General features: G+C 50.1%; 1 protein-coding gene across 1 annotated transcript in view; it reads right to left on the bottom strand.

Annotated features, from left to right (window-relative positions):
* Nucleotides 1–17,290, bottom strand: part of DLG5 (discs, large homolog 5 (Drosophila)) — a 111,443-nt gene that overhangs the window by 40,651 nt on the left and 53,502 nt on the right. The window contains exons 3-6 of the mRNA XM_012663313.1: nucleotides 15,603–15,765; nucleotides 13,482–13,625; nucleotides 12,641–12,824; nucleotides 247–506 (exon numbers count right to left, since the gene is read on the bottom strand). Coding sequence (XP_012518767.1) covers nucleotides 247–506; nucleotides 12,641–12,824; nucleotides 13,482–13,625; nucleotides 15,603–15,765 — 751 coding nt within the window. The remainder of the gene's footprint in view (nucleotides 1–246; nucleotides 507–12,640; nucleotides 12,825–13,481; nucleotides 13,626–15,602; nucleotides 15,766–17,290) is intronic.

Below are 17,290 nucleotides of genomic sequence, written 5' to 3'. Positions count from 1 at the left end.
AAAAAAAATTAGCCAGAGAACTAAAAAAAAAAAAAAAAATAGAAAAAATTAGCCAGGCGCAGTGGCACATTCTGTAGTCCCAGCTACTCAGGACGCTGAGGCAGGAGGATTGCCTGAGCCCAGGAGTTTGAGGTTGCTGTGAGCTAGGCCGACGCCACGGCACTCTAGCCCGGGTAACAGAGCTAGACTCTGTCTTGAAAAAGAGCCTTGCAGATGAGACCCCCCCAGCCCACGCCTCGCTCCTACCTCCGCAGGGAGAGGGCGCACTGATGCTGCAGCTGGATGGCCGTGTCCCTCTGCTGGGTCAGCATCTCCGTCTGCTTCAGCAGGCGCTGGTTCTCCTCCCCTAGCTGCTCCAGGCGGCTCAGGTCTGAGTTGTGGATGGCGACTTTCTCGCTGTACCTCTTCCGCAGGGCGTCATAGTCCTTCTTAACCACCTCCAGCTTGTCCATGGCCGTGTCATACAGCTTGTTGAGAATCTCGGATGACCCGTTGTGCTTCAACACCTGGGGACCAGAGACAGTCCCACTTGCCAAGGGTCTGGGGGAGGAGGGACAGACCTCCCGACTCTCACTTCTGTCTGTCTGGGCCAGGACACAGGGGATCGTCCTAGGGCCTTTGAGAGTCTCAAGGTCCAATTCTGCAGGCCCTGCAGTCACACTGGGCTGATTCATTCAGATCCATTTGTTCACAAGTATGTATTAAGTATTGTGCAGAGAACAGTTAACCTAGCAGACCTGAGACTTCTACCCTTAGAATAAGGCCTGCTCTCAAGGTCAATGTCGAGACCCTCAATTGGCGTGTAGACATAGTAAGTCCTTGCATTTTTAGGTTACCTACATTCTAGGTGACCTGAATGGCAAACAGTCCTCTATGCTGACATGACACTTTCCTTCAGTGACGGTGGTCCCCAGTATCTAGACTGTACACACAGCACGGCTTGTGCTGAACGGCTGCTTCCCTCTGGGAGTCTGGAATTTGGGTACACGCTGGGCGGAGGGTACCTAACGTGACCAGGCCCCGGTAAAAACCTTGGGCACTGAGTCTCTAATGGGCTCCCTGGAGGCCAACACTTCCGTGTTGTCACAGCTCATGCTGGAGGGATTGAGCACAGCCTGTGGGACACCCCTGGGAGAGGACTCTTGGAAACTTGCACCTGGTTTCCTCCAGACTTTGCCTTTTCCCCCTTTGCTGATTTCGCTTTGTGTCCTTTCATTACAACAATTTTAACCACTGAGTATGATTATATACTGAGTTTGTGAGTCCTCCTGGCAAATCACAGAGCCTGGAGATGGCGCTGGGGACCCCTAACAGTACCTGGTATGTCTAGTACTGTTCTAGGCGCTATTCGCACTGGATGGGACGGCAAGAGACTATGCCCTGTGGACCTTTTGTCCTAATGGGAAGGCGTGAATACACAGAAAGACAGACCAAAGAAAACAACTTCAGAGCATGATAAGGACTATCAGGAAAATAAACAAAATAGGATAGTGGGCTGGAGAGAGACTTGTGAGCAGCAGAGCGGAAGGCTGAGAGAGAGGCTGAGGCCTGGGGAGGCCTCTCTAAGGAGCTGACTTCTGAGTCCGGGTGCAAATGAAGAGCAGGTACAAGAGCACATCTGGCAGAGGAGAGAGCATGTGTAAAGGCCCTGAGGCAGGAGCCACCAGACATATTCTACGGACAAAGAGACAGGCAGGCAGAGTAGATGGAGCCCTGTGCGCAAGGCAGAGTGGGTTCATAAGGGGGCTTGGAGAAGTGGACGCACAGCAAAGACCGTATCCTGAGTGAGGTGGGAAACCGCGGAGAGCTTTAAGCAAGAGGGTCTTCTACTCAGAATCACAGGTATAAAGGTTCACTCCTGGCACTGTTCTAGAGAAAGAAAGAAAGAAAACCAAGACGACAAGTTAAGAGGTTGACAGGGGGTCTGCTGCTTCTGCTGAGCACCTCGGGGATCCGAGCCCTTGGGTGAATCACTCACCTCTCTGGTTTCAGTTTCCTGATTTCTCAAATGATAGGACGGAACCAGAAAAGCTGGCTGGCCCTTCCGGCTCCAGCGGCCCACAAATGGCCTGGCTTGTTCAGGAGGGCCCTGAGTTACCAGATCTTTGCGGCCCAAAGAACCAGAACCTGGGACTATGGAATACTCCCTGTGCAGACAGGGTCAGCCCTCAATAAACACAAAAAGCAAAAGACGACTGAATTTAGAAGTAAGCAGCACAGAGACAAGGAAAGTGAGCTAATTCCTCTAAGACCTAAGCAACAGACCCTGGGACCACAGACTGTTAAAGAGGAAGTCATCTCAGAAATCGGCTCATTTCTCTGCTTCCACTAAATACGAAAGGAAAGAAAGAAAGAAAGAAATCAGCTCACTTCAGGCTCATTATTTTTAAAGCAGAACTCTTTTTTTCAAGGGACATCTTACAAGGCCACCAAAATACAAAACTCATTTTAAAAAGTAGTATATAGGGGCCAGGTGCGGTGGCTCACGCCTGTAATCCTAGCTCTCTGGGAGGCCGAGGTGGGCAGATTGTTTGAGCTTAGGAGTTCGAGACCAGCCTAAGCAAGAGCGAGACCCCGCCTCTACTAAAAAAAAATAGAAAGGAATTATCTGGACAACTAAACATATATAGAAAAAATTAGCCGGGCATGGTGGCTCACGCCTGTAGTCCCAGCTACTTGGGAGGCTGAGGCAGTAGGATTGCTTGAGTCCAGGAGTTTGAGGTTGCTGTGAGCTAGGCTGACGCCATGGCACTCACTCTAGCCAGGGCAACAGAGTGAGACTCTGTCTCAAAAAAAAAAAAAAAAATAGGCACCTCGGGCAGTTAAAACCTTCATTGTTTTGTAAAAAGGCTCACTGTTGCAGAACAGGAATGCACGCTGAGATACCACTGACCCTGTCCCACTCTGCCATTTACAATTTCTTTAGAAAAAAAGGAATACCTTCCAAACACACAAAAAAGCACAGCAAATAACGTACCAAAATTTTACATACCCACTGATTAGCTCTAATCTTCATGTCTTACCACGTTTCAAACTGTTTTCAAAGAAATGAAACATCACAGGTGTTGCTAAAGCCCCCAGTGCACCCCTCTCTTCTCTGCCAGGATGAATCACTCCCCTGAATTTGCTACTGACCATCTCCGTACACAATATTATATTTATACCACTGTGTATTCAAAAAAATTCTAATGATTTCATATTATAGGTGCTGCTTTTTATTCAATGCTGCTCTTGAGGTTCAGTCAAGTTGAGGCAGGTAGTACCTCACTGGACGACTATATCACAAGGAGACATTTATCTTGTCTCCATTTTTTTTTTTTTTTTTGCTAAAATAAATAATACTGCCGTGAACATGGTTGTACACATCCCCTTTCCCACATGTGTGAGAGTTTTCTCTGAATACCCAGCAGCTGAGTGACTAAGTCTTGGGATATGGATTTTTCGCACTTATTGGACAACACCAAATTGATCTCCGAAGTGGAGAGACCGAGTTACACGCCCGCCAGCTGTGGGTGGGAATTCTGGGAGTTACTGTCACCAACACATCCTCGCCAAGATGTCAAAAGGTCAGATCTTTTTAAAAATTTTTATTTGTAGTAAAATACAGTAACATAAAATTTACCCTCTTAACCAGTTTGACCATTTTTAAGTGTGCAGTTGAGTAGTGTGAAGGACATTCACACTGTTGTCCAACCCATCTCCAGAACTTTTTCATCTTGCAAAACTGAAACTCTACATCTATTAAACAGCAACTCCATTTCTCCTTGCCCCAGCCACTGGCCACCAACATCCTACTTTCTGTCTCTACGAATCTGACTACTTAAGACAACTCACGTAAGTGGAATCACACAGCATTTGCCTGTGACTGACTTATTTCACTTAGCACCATGTCCTCAAGGTTCACCCATGTTGTAGCATGTGTCAGAATCTCCTTCCTTTTTAAGGCTGGGTAATATTCCATTGTATGGATGTACCACATTTTGTTTATCCATTCATCTGCCCATGGATACCTGGGTTGCTTCCACCTACTTCTTAGCTACTGTGAAGTGGTCAGATTTTTTAAAGTATTGCAAATCCCATGAACAACAACAAAAAAAAAAAATGGTAACTCTTTTTTCAAACTTACATTCTCAATTACTAGAGCGAACGAGCAATTCTCCCTGTGTTTATGGATTACACACATTTTCTCTTCCATGAATTGCCTATTCATATCCCTTGATTTTTCCTCCCTTCCTACCCACCTTTCTTTTTCTTTCTTTCCCTCTTCCTTTCTTTCTCTCTGTGTAAGTTATTTTTAAATTCCAGGTACTAATCCTTTTCAGTTATATTCATTTCAAATATATTCTCCCAATATGTGGCTGTTTTAAATTTGCTTGCAGTGTCTTGTTATACGAAAGTTTCACATTTTAACGTGGTTAAATCTACCAATCATTTTCTTATGGTTTGTGCTTTGGTTGGTTTATTTAATGAATTCTTTCCTTCCTATCTTGAGATTATAAAGACATCTTATTGTTTTTTTCTAAAAAAGTATTAAGGTTTTGTGTTTCTCACTTAAATCTTTACTTAGAATGTATGTGTGTCTGGTAGGAGATGGAACTTATAACACTATTTTTTTCCATAAATCACCTGGCCAACAAGACTTGGGCTGAGTGCAGGAAAAACTGAGGACACCTGAATCTGCCCAGTGCAGACAATGAGAGCCAGAACATCAAGGACATCACCTGGTACAGCACCCACCACTGAGCAGTGACAGGGCATCCCAGAAGAAGAGACAGACCCACAACCACACAGGCAATGGAGAGCACTCTGACATCTGGACAACCAATGCCTTCTACCGGCGTCTGAAAAAGGTCCAGCATCTGGACTGCATAGCCCTGATTGGTGGAAAATACCTCAAAAATTCCAGTAAAAAATTACTTTAAATGTTTTACTCTCCAAACATCTCCAAGCCAGGTGAGAACCCCAATGGTTCCAAATGAGTCTGGTTTACTGCTGAACAAAGGCTGCTGCCATTGCCTCAGTTCCCCACAAGGTGGCAGCCCTGGGTAGACCAGCAGAATGCTCTCCCGCCGTTGTCCCGCCTTCCAAGCTTCTTTAAGAAGGTTAGGGTTAGGGTTAGGGTTAGGAAAGAATTTCTTAAATAAAACCACCAAACCACAAACCATAAGGAAATGATTGGTAGCTTTAACCATATTAAAATGTGAAACTTTGGTATAACAAAAGACACTGCAAGCAAATTTAAAAGCCACATATTGGGGGAAGATATTTGAAATGAATATAACTGAATAGGACTAGTACCTGGAATTAAGTTTGTTTCTTTAAGAAACAAACTAATTTTAAAGGCAGCTTTGAAAAGATGCAGGCTTCCTTCTGGGCTTTGGCAGAGCACAGCCCGCCTTCAGCAGTGCACAACAGAATCTGCAGTCTACACCAGGGCTTGGCCCTTCTTCACTGGGAAACAGTCCCCCAAACCCTAACCTTGAGGAGCCGGCATCCAAGCCTGCATGACCATCCAAGGACAATTCAGGACCCAGCGAATCCGGCTGCCAGGGTGGGCCGCAAACTCCCAGTAGGACAGGGCCAGTCGGGAAATCCCAGCGCAGACCCAGCGACCCTTTCTGGTGCTCAACCCAGCTTTGATAACATGGTGGGATCCAAGGCCAGAAAAGACCCTGGGGTTCTGGGGAGAGATCAGGCCCTGTGCTGTTTCTACTACGACTACCTCCACGGCGCAGCGCCTGGCACAGGCCCTGCGTCCTGTGATCTACGCCCTGCCTCCCTGCAATTCCTAACCTCTGGTTCTGATTCTAGCCTTGCAGTCAAATAGAATATTCCCACAGGACAGCATCCAAATATCCAAGGAGGCTCACAGGCCCCCACGCACTTCTCAACTTTTCTGTATAAGGAGGGCTCAGGATCATGTCTGTGTTGTCATCAATGGCCGCTCAAGAAATTCGGGGAATCATGGCCACAGGTAACTCCAGAGAATTTGAAAAACAATCCCATCTATTGGTCTAGAATGTTTCCTTTGCCTCATTAGAAGATCGTGTTCTTAGTAGATATTCCTGCATGTACACCCACACACGTGTGCACGCACATGTACACACACGCAGACACATGCACACACACAGACACACACATAACTGCAGCCAAACGTTTGGTGGCTTTCCAGCAAAGTCTAATAGAAAAGAGAACATTTAAATTTGGCCCAGAATTTTAAAATGAAAGACAGCAGGCGGCAGTCTTCAGAGACGACTCCCCCCTGGCCTCTGCACAGAACAGGTGGGTGAGGAGCGGGCCTGGGAGCGGGGCTGGAAATCACACTGTGGACGGGTGGGGGGCACAAAGACAGCCACAGGCTGAGCTGCTCCCCACAGGGAGGCGAAGAAGAGAACGCCCTTTCACTCCTCTCTGAGCTTCCCGGTGAGGGACGCCCCTCAGAGACCAAGAAGCCCTCTCCTCCCCTCCTCCCACCAGGCCCACAAAAGGGCACTAATCCAGGATACCTGGGAAAAGAAAGTTGACTCATGAATTATAAGAAAAAAGTATACTTTAAAGACAGAGGAAAGGGCAAGAAGAGAGAGAGAGAGAAGGAGGCCTTACAGGTTTCCCAAATAAACCGGCAGAACCTATGAAAAAGAAAATATGCATTGCCTTGAACCCAGCAATTTCACCTCTGACAAGCAAACTTGAAAATACAAAAGAGTATAGAAACACATGTGTGTCCACTGAAAAGTTGTCTGTGAGGGGGAAAGGTGTTGACAACCAAGACATTCAGCATACACAGAATGGGACTAATACATTCCTGACAACAGAACTTAAAAATACCTTTTTAGATGTTCACATTTACAGAAAAAGTAAGGAGACCCATGGTATACTGCAGGATTAAAAAAAAAAGGGCAGGTTTCAGGAAATAAAAACAAACCGTGTGTTAAATAAAACATAAAAAAAACATCTACAAGGACACACATCCCAAGTGGTTCACATAGAGGCCAGTCACTTCTACAAAGTAAAGCCGGGGCTGAGGAAGGGCTGGGTGCCTTCGTTATTGTCTGAAGCTTTTTCCATTTTTAACCAAAGAATATGCATTATTTCAGTAGGAAGGGAAAGGGAAGGATGCAAAACTTTCCCCTACTTTGCTTCCCCACCCAAGGCTGGTCAATCTCTGTCCAGGATCTCCTGGACATCCCTGGTGCAGCCCAAAAGAATCCAAGGTGGTGTATTCTCACTGCTCGGACCAGGACAGAACTTACCAGGCTGCGGCCTTCCCCCCTCACTCACACAGGACAAAGCACCTGTCTGCTACTCTCAAATGCTAGCACGGCCCAGGTCCAAGGCCCCCCTTCCCAGGGCTGCCTCATTTCCTCTGAGATAAATCGTGCAGAGGGCTGGGGAGCCCTGCAAATCCCTCCAGCAAACATGCAAGTCAAACAGCACCATTTACCCTGCAAGGGCCTCTTCAAGTTTACAAGGCGTGGGAGGAATCAAGCAACAAAACTGGCCTTGTCCTTCGAGGTGGACCTTTGCCCCCAGGCCCAGTGGGGAGTAAGCCTGTGGCCACCGAGTCCCCTGCTTCCTCTGCCGCTGGCTGCCCTACCACCCCTGAGTGGCCCACAGCCCGGCATGTAGCCCACACCTGGAGAAGGTGAAGGGCCTGGGCTGGGGAGGGCCGGTGGCCTAGCAGCTCAGAGATGCTCCCACTTCCTGCAGCGGCCAGGCCTCCTCTCCTGGCGGCCAGGACTCTCAGCCACCAGGACTAATCCCTCCCCGACCCCTGCCTCCACGGACCACAGCTGCAGGAAAAGGAGAGCAAGGAATAGGGTGGAGGGGTGGGGGAGAAAGACCTTCCTGAGTGGGCAGATGGGAAAGGGAGAGGGGAAGGGAACGGGAGGGGAGTCAGTCTGCATGCTTGCAGGGCTGTCGCAGAGAAGGGGAGCCAAAGAAACTTTACACTTCAGGAGCACTGGGGTTTTTTTTTTATGACAAGGTGAAAATTGGAGGCTTTTTCCTTCTCAGTTATAATTTACATACCACACAACTCACCCTTTTTAAGTGGGCAATTCAGTGGTTTCACAAGGTTGTGCAGCCACTACTACCATCTAATTCCAGAACGTTTTCATCACCCCAAAACGAACCCATACCCGTCAGCATCACTCCCATGCTCCCAAGCCCAAGACAGCCACAAATCTACTTTCCGTCCCTTCAGATTTCCCCGTTCTGGACATTTCATGTAACTGGAACCATAATACGTGGTCTTTAGTGGCCGGTTTCTTTCACTTCCCATAACGTCTTTGAAGTTCACCCACAGTCCAGCACGTGTCAGTACTTCACTGCTTTTTACGCTGAACCATATTCCACTGTATGGATACACCAGATTTCACTTATCCATTTACCAGTCACGGGCATCTGCGTTGTTTCCACTTCTTGGCTGTTACGAATGATGCTGCCACAAACATTCACATCTCCAAGGTTCTACGTGGACACATATATTCAATGCTCTTGAGTATAATCCTAGGAGTGGGCTTGCCCGGTCATCTGGTAACTATGTTTAACTTTTTGAGGAATCCCTAGACTGTTTTTCACGCTGGCTGTGCCATTTATTCCAGCCCTGGACGAGGGTTCCAGTTTCTACAAGTCCTCCATGAGGCAGATTTTAATCCGGACTGGACAGGACTAGAATAACAGTAATGACAGCAGCATTTATTGAGTGCTTCATGCACAGGGGCACGCGGTGCCAGGGCTTTGTGGCAGCACCCAGCCTCCCGACAACCCTGTGATGCCAATTCCGCTGCACGGAGAAAGCCCCAACCTCACACTTTCCAGGAAGGCTGTGGGACTGCCCTTGGGCCAAGACGGAGCCACAGACACATTCGAAATGATGAATCTCTCGTAGAGTAAAATCCAAACTAACCCCGAGGCAAAAGGTTAAGTGAGTCAAGTTGAGACCAAGGTGAAAAACAAAGTCAGCAGGCAAACGAGTAAGGAAAGAAAGCAGGGGCCTGGCGCGGTGGCTCACGCCTGCAATCCCAGCACTCTGGGAGGCCAAGGCGGGAGGATCGCTTGAACTCAGGGGTTCAAGACCAGCCTGAGCGAGAGTGAGACCCCATCTCTACTAAAAACAGAAGAATTAACAGGGCATGGTGGCACACACCTGTAGTCCCAGCTACTAGGGAGGCTGAGGCAGGAGGACCGCTTGAGCCCAGGACTTTGAGGTTGCAGTGAGCTGGGCTGATGCAACAGCACTCTAGCCCAGGTGACAGAGTGAGACTCTGTCCCCCTCCAAAAAAAAGAAAAAAAGAAAAGCAAACAAGTAAGCAGGGTACAGGGGAAGGGGACTGGGGGGGCCACCTGCCCTCAGGTGGGGGCAGTCACCACTCTCACCCCAGCCAGGGCTGCTCCCCTCGCAGATTCACCACAGCACCCCCATCCTTACCTGCTTCACGGCTGGATTCCTCCAAAGGATTTCTTTTGAGGTAAAAACTAATCTTGTCTCTAAAAAAATTGAAACCCTGCAGCTTTGTTTGTTTAGGGAGCTCTATGGACGTGCAGGAGGAAGGGTCCCTGCTGGGGGAATTCAGTGGATTCCCAGCAGTGCTAACCTTGGTATCTATCTCATTTCGTCCTTAAAGCAAGGCTCCAGGAGCACCCCACCCACCTCCTGAACCGTTACAAGGATGGGAGAAGGAAGGTGTGGAGCGCGGCCACAGCCTCTCTGAGACCATGCAGCAGGTGGAGGAGGCGGAGTCTCCCTGCTGTGCTGCAGGGATTCCTGCTGCCCTGGCCCGCACTTACCTCTCCTTCCAGAAACCTCTTCCATCACCAAGACTCAGTCAAGAGTAAACACTAACCTCTGCTCCCAGCCACTGGGCCTGACCTCCCACAACCAGTTCCCCAATCAGAGGGGTCGCAAAAAAGACGTCTAACGTCCCTAAGTCTGTGCATCTCGGGGTCCCTCACTGAGCCTGCCCTGGGTACTCCACACAGGACCTAAGTATTAAGAAAGTAAACAATGAAAGCAAGTTTTTCAATAGAATATAGTTCACAATAGGAAAATACTGAAAACAGCCCAACAGGCAGCCAACAGCAGACTGTTACATCGATTCCAGCGCTTCTGTGTAACTCAGTACCACGGAGCAGTTAAAAGCAACGAGGTGAATCTGTACTAAAACAGAAAGATGCACTTGATATATTAAGCAACAACAATAAAAAAAAAACAATGTAGCAACAAAATGCATGATTTCACTTTGTGAAATAAGTCTGTAAGAATGTGAAGGGTTCTATACGTGCAGATAAAAATCTCAAACGTTTCACTGGCAGCACCCTCATGGTAGTTATCGATGCGCAGCAAGACTGAAGAAATCAGTTTTATTCTTTAAATTTCTGTATTGTTTGATTCTTTATTGTTTTTTACAAGATGTATATAAATTTCACAATTTAAAAAAATGGTGAAAAACAGAAAAGAAAGCTCTTTCTTTCCTCTTTCTGAACTATTTAACTTCAAGCCATTAGGAGAGGCAGAGCAAGACAGGAGCCTGCACTCGGGGAGTGGCCCCAGAGCGGCACCAGGGCCACCGTGGGGCAGGAGGGTCCTGCAGGGGTGAGGCCGGGGAGAGAGGGGCATGTTGGGGGGGGCCCGCACAGGTGAGGAGGGGGTGGCATGTGGAGGGGGACTGCAGAGGGCCTGGGAGGTGGGCACACGGGCAGACTGATCAAGTAAGTAAACTGAGAATAACAGCAACCAGGCTTCTCGCTGCTGTTGTTAAAGGCAGTTACAAAAATAAAGAGGGTGAAAACCAGAACGAACCTGTGGTCTTGCATTAGAGCTGAAAGTGTCCATGTGAACTCACGGTTTTCAATGTATGTATCTCGTATACAAATACGGTTATGAGAGAGAGAGTGCGTGTGTGTGTGAGAGGGTCTGGGAGCAGTGATGATCCAAGAGCTACAAGCAGACCCAGCACTCAGACCTTGCTTCTTAATACTATTCTCCATTAAAAGGAATGGGGATTCCTTGGAGAAAAGGCCTATTTCCAGGGGATAGGGCGGGGAAATTATAAAATGAGCATGGAACATCTTATTGTGCCAAAGAGCAAGAAAGTCCTCGAAGAATGAAGGGACACGTCAAAAAGACAGGGAAGCAAGCCTAAAGGGGCTCCCACCACCCATAATGGGTTACAGCCCATTGAATAAAAGTGGAAACCAGGAGTCCAAGTAGAGAAAGACAGATAGATAGATAGATCAATCTAAGACAGGCAGGCAAAAGGAAACAAGTAACCCTACAGTGGAACCTTAGTCAAGTGATCAGTGAACACCATCAGTAACGGGTCACATCAAACCAAGTCCCAATCAGCAGGGTGCGATGAGAAGACCACAGTATCGCCACTTTGATATTCCTGCCAAAGTGTGTATACCGAATCGAACTGCTAGGATCCGACAAATCCAAGTTGAGTGGCATCCTACAAAATAACTGGCCTGTAATCTTCAAAAGCATCAAGGTCATGACGGTCAAGGAAAGCCTGAGAAACTGTCCCCAACCAAAGAAGACCAAAGAGACATGACAATTAAATGCACGGCTTTATTTGGGCCCCTTTCCTATAAAAAATGCGTGAGACTGGCAAAGCTCAGTGGTGTCTGCTGATGTGGTGGCTATCATGTATCAACATTAATTTCCTGGTGTTGACGTTTGTATTTCTGTTGTACAGGAGAATATCCTTGTTTGTGAGAAATATACACATTAGCATGTTTGGGGTGATGGGGCACCAGGCTGGCAATTTACTCTTGAATGATACACTGTAAGTTTGTAAGTTTCACAATTAAAATTTTTGAAAATTGTAAATGAAAAGAAAGCAATGAAGATAATGTTATGCTAAATTAACAGACGAGTTCAGATTGTTACACGACAGCTTTGTTTCGAGCAAGCCTCCACAGTCCTGCTTTCGCTCAGGGACCACAAATGATTTCTGATGGGGATACGGTTCTCTGCTAAGCTAGACCTCTGCTGCAGTGCTTGGAGGATGCTCTATCTCCCCTTGGGAATGTCTTCCAACCCCAAACGCCCAACCATTCACAAACACGGACCATGTTATCTGCCCTTTCCGTATCCCTGGGCAGCCTGCACAGTTCCGGACTATAAGCTACAAGAGGGGAAGGACTTGCCTGATGTCACTCACAGGAAGCCCACGTGCCGACTGACCTGCTACTCTCGCCTTTGTCAACACCAAGAGCTGAACAAAGCAACTGACTTGGAATACAGACAGCAGCAAAAGCAAGAGGCCACAAAAAAAACGAGAATTGGTCCATCTCATATGTGCACAGGGCTTTCGTACTTCCAAGCTTCGTTCCATCTGTGATCTCATGTGATCCACACAAAGGAAATAAGCTACCAACGTCAGACTGAGCTGAACCCGTTACACACCATGCAGGACACCGCAGGGCACCTCCTCTCTGGCAGCCCCTGCGATGGCCATGGCGACACACTACACATGTGATGATGTGATCAACGTTTGCTTCCCTCGTGGGACTGCAGCTTCCGGGGGACCAAGTTTCTGTTCGGACATCCCAGAAATACTTGCTAACTGACCACGAGTGGGTGGGTGGGTGGATGGCACACCTTGCTCTGCCCTCAGCCGCCCGGCCCTACCTGCTGCTGCTGGGCCCGGAGGTCGCCGATCTCCTTCTGGTCCTCCTCGTGGAGCCGCTTCATGTCCTCCCACGACTGCTGCAGCAGGTTACGCTCCCGCAGCAGCTGTCCATTCTCCCGCCTCAGCATGTCCACATCGTCCTTCAGCTGTGTCTGGGCACTCAGGAGCCGGCTGTGGAGTGTGCTGAAACACCCCCCACACTCACGGTGAGCCCAGCCAGCCCCTCACCCCCCACCTCAAAGCATCACCAGCCCCCCAGGTCCCAACACTCCCAATAAACACACTGGCAGGAGCCCACGGCAGCCAAAGCCTGCTAACAGCCGAATTCCAGAAACACCCAAACCGCTTTTTACAATCCTAACACCAAAACCGGCACATGCATCTCCGAGGAAAGAAGATCAGCCCCTCCCTGGTACAGACATGGCACATCCAGGCACCGGGGCCTGAGCAAACGCCAGCAGCTGGGCAGGCAAACGCCCTCAGAGGGGCACCCAGACTCAAGAAAAGCAGCCCCATCGGCCTGTCCCTCAGGGAAAAGTTGCAGTCAAGCCCCCAGACAGAGGCCCAGTGATCGCCTGACCTCCTGCCTCATGCTCTAAATCACTTTCCTGCCTGCTACGCTCCTGCAGCTGGTGATAAGATGACGTGAAGGGTTAATGGTTTCATTCCACACTCGGGAAAACTGAGGTCCAAGGGCACAAAGCCCCCTGCTGCAGGCAGACTGCTGGCTAAGCAGCAGGGGCAGGACTAGAACCAGAACCCCAGCTCAAGTCAGAGGAGAGGAGGACAAGGGCAGCCATCCGTGGGGGTGGGGAGCCCGGCCAAGCAGGCAGCACTCACTGGTAGAAGTCGGTCTCCTTGGCCACCTCCTCGCACCTCTTCAGGGCGTTGGTGTGCTGGTTCTGCAGGCTCTGCAGGTCCGACATGGCCCGCACACACTGGATCTTCAGCCGCTCGTAGTCGGGATTGAGCCTGTGGTAGGGCCTGACCCGGAGAGCAAACAGCCCCGTGAACACAGTCCCCGGGACTCACAATGACAGGGACGCCACGTCCTGGATCATCCCAACCCAGTCGTTCCCAAATACTGGTCTCCTGTGCTTGTCACACTCAGACATCCTAGCCTCTCCAGACCCGCAGAATCAGAACCCCCAGGACAGAAGGAGCCTTGGCTGCCCGAGCTCCCTGTGCAGCCTGGGGAGCTGAGAGGGCGCCTCCTTGATCTCTAGGAGCCTCAGGTCCATGTGACAGGTCTGGGCCACCAGAAACCCGTGATGACGTTTCTCCTCTCTTTAGAGCAGCGATTCTCAATCTTGGGTACACATTAAAATACCAGTGCCCAGACCAATTACATGGGCATCTCTGGGGATGTGACCGAGACATCAGGCTTTTTAAAAACACCCCAGAGGATTCCAGTGTGCGGCCAAGCTGAAAACACTGGCCACGAGCAGTGGTTCTCAAAGTGGGCTCCATGGATCTGCAGCACGGTCAGAAATGCAAATTCTCAGGTCTAGCCCCAGATCTCCTGAGTCGGATGTGCTGAAGAGAGAGAAGGACAACTAGTGACCTGAGCCTGGACAAGCTCTCTGGGTGATTCTGGTGCACACTCAAGTTGGAGAACCCTCTGCAGAGCAGAAGTCAGCAAACTTTCTTTGTAAAGGGCCAGATAGTGGACACTTTAGGCTTTGCAGGCCATACGGTCTCTGCTGTAACCACTCGACTCTGCCTTCATAACACGAAAGCAGCCAGAGACAATATGTAGACCAATCAGCGTGGCTGTGTTACAGTAAGATTTTATTTACAAAACAGGCAGAGGGCCACAGCGTGGTGACTCTCGTGTGCTAGCACATCCGTGTCTTCACCCGTCCTGCCTTTGCGCCGTCTGACCGAGGGGATAACCTCAGACAAACAATCTCGAGGACCAGGCTTTGCAGCCCTAACATTGTCCCTGAGGCACAGACCCTCGATGCTCCTAAAGGAAAGAGGTCAGATCAAAGTGTTTAAACCAATCCCCCCTCCCCTCAAGATGCCCACCAGCACGGGAGCTAAAATATAAACTGCTCTGTGTCCCTCCTCCTCCAGGGAGTCCTCCCGGACCATGCAAGTAGATAAAGACTTTCTCTGCCCCACCCCATGGGCCACCCTTCCCTGGCATCTACTGCTAAATCCTAACAAAGAGGCAAAGATTTTCTTCAAAACGACAAAGACACCAGGTAGAACGTGCCCTTTCTAAAACACGCAAGTGGCAGGGAGAAATTAATATGTTTACAAACCACATACAGCTTCACTCAACTGAGGCAGGACAGGGTCTTGTGGGTGACAATGATGGACACACAGAACCCGTCAAGGGCTCCACAGTAGGATGCCTATCTCTGTGGGGCAGGGGCTTCACACGGCAGCAGTCAGGGGATAAAGAGGGAGGCGCCTTGTCGCTGGGCTGGAAGGTAGAGGCCTAGAGAGAGGTAGGCACAAGCCCGAGGCCATCTGACCAACCAGCGAGGAGGCGCCAAAGTAGGACCAGGCCCCTCCAGCTGCTGTCAAGACCACCCACAATCATCTGCAAGGCTTGATGATGATTGAAAATGGGAAAGAATAAAGAGCCCTTGCTTCTTGCAAGGCCTGGGAGGCTGGCTCCAGGCTCCTCTGCCACAAACACACACCAGAGCCCACCTGGCACACAAGCACACCACTGTCGGGGGCCTCCCCATATGTACGATGGGGACACACCCCCAACCCCCAATGTTGATTTGGAGGAGGCAGGACAAACCTGTGCCCACTCCCCTAGCCTGCAGGTACTGGCTTTGGGGAGCATTTCTGGATGTGAGGTGAGGGCAAGGGGGCACTCCAGAGGTGTAGCCCGGACCCCTGGGAGCTAAGGGTAAGTGGCCGGGGGGACAGCGCTGGCATCAGGGTAGTGACCCCTGCCCACGGGGCCCAGGCAGGGGAGCTGGGTGCGATGACTACCTTTTGTCAAAGGCCGTGCCGTGTGTCGCAAAAGCCAGGCGCTTGCGCAGCTCGTTCCTCTCTCGGGTCATCAGCCGCAGCTGGAGCGAGAGGCTCTCCACCTTCTCGTTCACCTGCTGGTCAGTGAGGAGGGGTGGCGGGGACGGCGCCTTCCCGGGGGTGCCTGTGGAAGGGGAACAATAAAGTGAACTTGCACTCGGACAGCACTCACGAGGTGCCAGGCGCTGTTCTCACCTCCTGCCTCGTGTTAGCTACCGGTGACAACCCTACAAGGTGGGTCCTGTTAGCATCCCCCTTTCGCAGATGAGAACACTGAGCGAGAGAGAGGAAGAGGTGGCACTGAGACGTGAGCCCGGGCCACCTGGCTCTAGCACGGGGCAACCCCACTGACCCAGCGCTGACTGAGCACCCACACTCTCTCCCCAACCTGGCTTTGACACCTCCAGGGTGCAGCTGTTCTGGCCCTCATCCTTGCATCCTTCCCTGGTCTGGAAACACCAGCTGTCACCCACCCCATGGGCATGGCACGTGGGGCAGGACAGGCCAACCTGAGCTCTGAGGAGAGTGTTAGACATAGCCTGAGCAGGAAGGCACACCTGGAATCCAGTGAAGCTCCTAAGGATCAGGGCAGCTGGCTTCAAAGCTGGCCCAGGGGCTATATCCTCATCCTCCCCCAGCCAGGGCTGGACACTCTGCACCTTCTGCAAGGTGTACAATCACCTGATGGACCTGCCCGACCAGCCCAGGTGTGCAGGTCTGGAGGAGGTTGCTAGCTCACAGGTGAGTAAGTGTGACATGATGCAAGTGAGTCTTGAGGCCTCTGGGCTGCCTAGCCCTCACCAGGCCCTCATCACCTGTCCCTAGGACAAAAGTGCCCTGAAGGGAGCCCCATGTCTTATGCTCTTAGCAAGCATCAGCAGCCACCACCGCCACCACCAGTGACAAGATCCAAATCCATTTCTAGGAAGAAAGCAATCAGCCATCTGGGGAGAAAGTACCTCACCCAAATTTCCCAGAAAGAGGGACTAATCCATGGTGTTTTTATACTTAACCCTATCAGTATGGCCACCTGCTATCTCACCTAACCCTCAGAAATCCTTGGTGGGGCCAGAAGAGCTCCCAGTGGCCATCCACTTTGGGATGTGATCCAGGCAGCTGACTCACCCCAGGGACCCCGCACGTGTCTTCCCAGGAGACCAAGATATGCAAAGGGCACGATGTGTCTTCTGGCCCTCTATGCCATCCTGACCACTCCCTACCAGCTGATCCTTGTCTGCTAACTGCTCACGCAAACCAAGTGTCCCCAAAACAAAAGCTGAGGGCTTAGGCCTCCTGGGAGGCCAGGAAGGAAAGGCAGCAAGACACTGTGCGTGACAAGCCAGACCACAGGAGGAGGCGGGGGCCTCAGGCTATCAGCTCAGTGTTCCTCAGCCTCTCTGGATGGTGCTGCCCCACCAGCTGAATCTAGTACTCCCTGAAACGTGCGTTACCGTCATACACCACACGATGACGTTCTGGTCAATGACTGACTGCATACATGACAGTGGTCCCATAAGATTATAATGGAGCTAAAAAATTCCTATCACCTAGTGACGTCTTGATGGTCCTGATCCCACAAAAGCCTAGGCTAATGTGTGTGTTTGTGTCTTAGTTTTTGACAAAAAGAGTTTTAAAAGTACAAAAAAAAA

The sequence above is a fragment of the Propithecus coquereli genome, unplaced genomic scaffold (assembly GCF_000956105.1).
Source record: "Propithecus coquereli isolate 6110/MARCELLA unplaced genomic scaffold, Pcoq_1.0 Scaffold80, whole genome shotgun sequence".
Taxonomy (NCBI): domain Eukaryota; kingdom Metazoa; phylum Chordata; class Mammalia; order Primates; family Indriidae; genus Propithecus; species Propithecus coquereli.
Note: the sequence above shows the minus strand (reverse complement) of the source record. Positions and strands in the feature narration are given on the sequence as shown.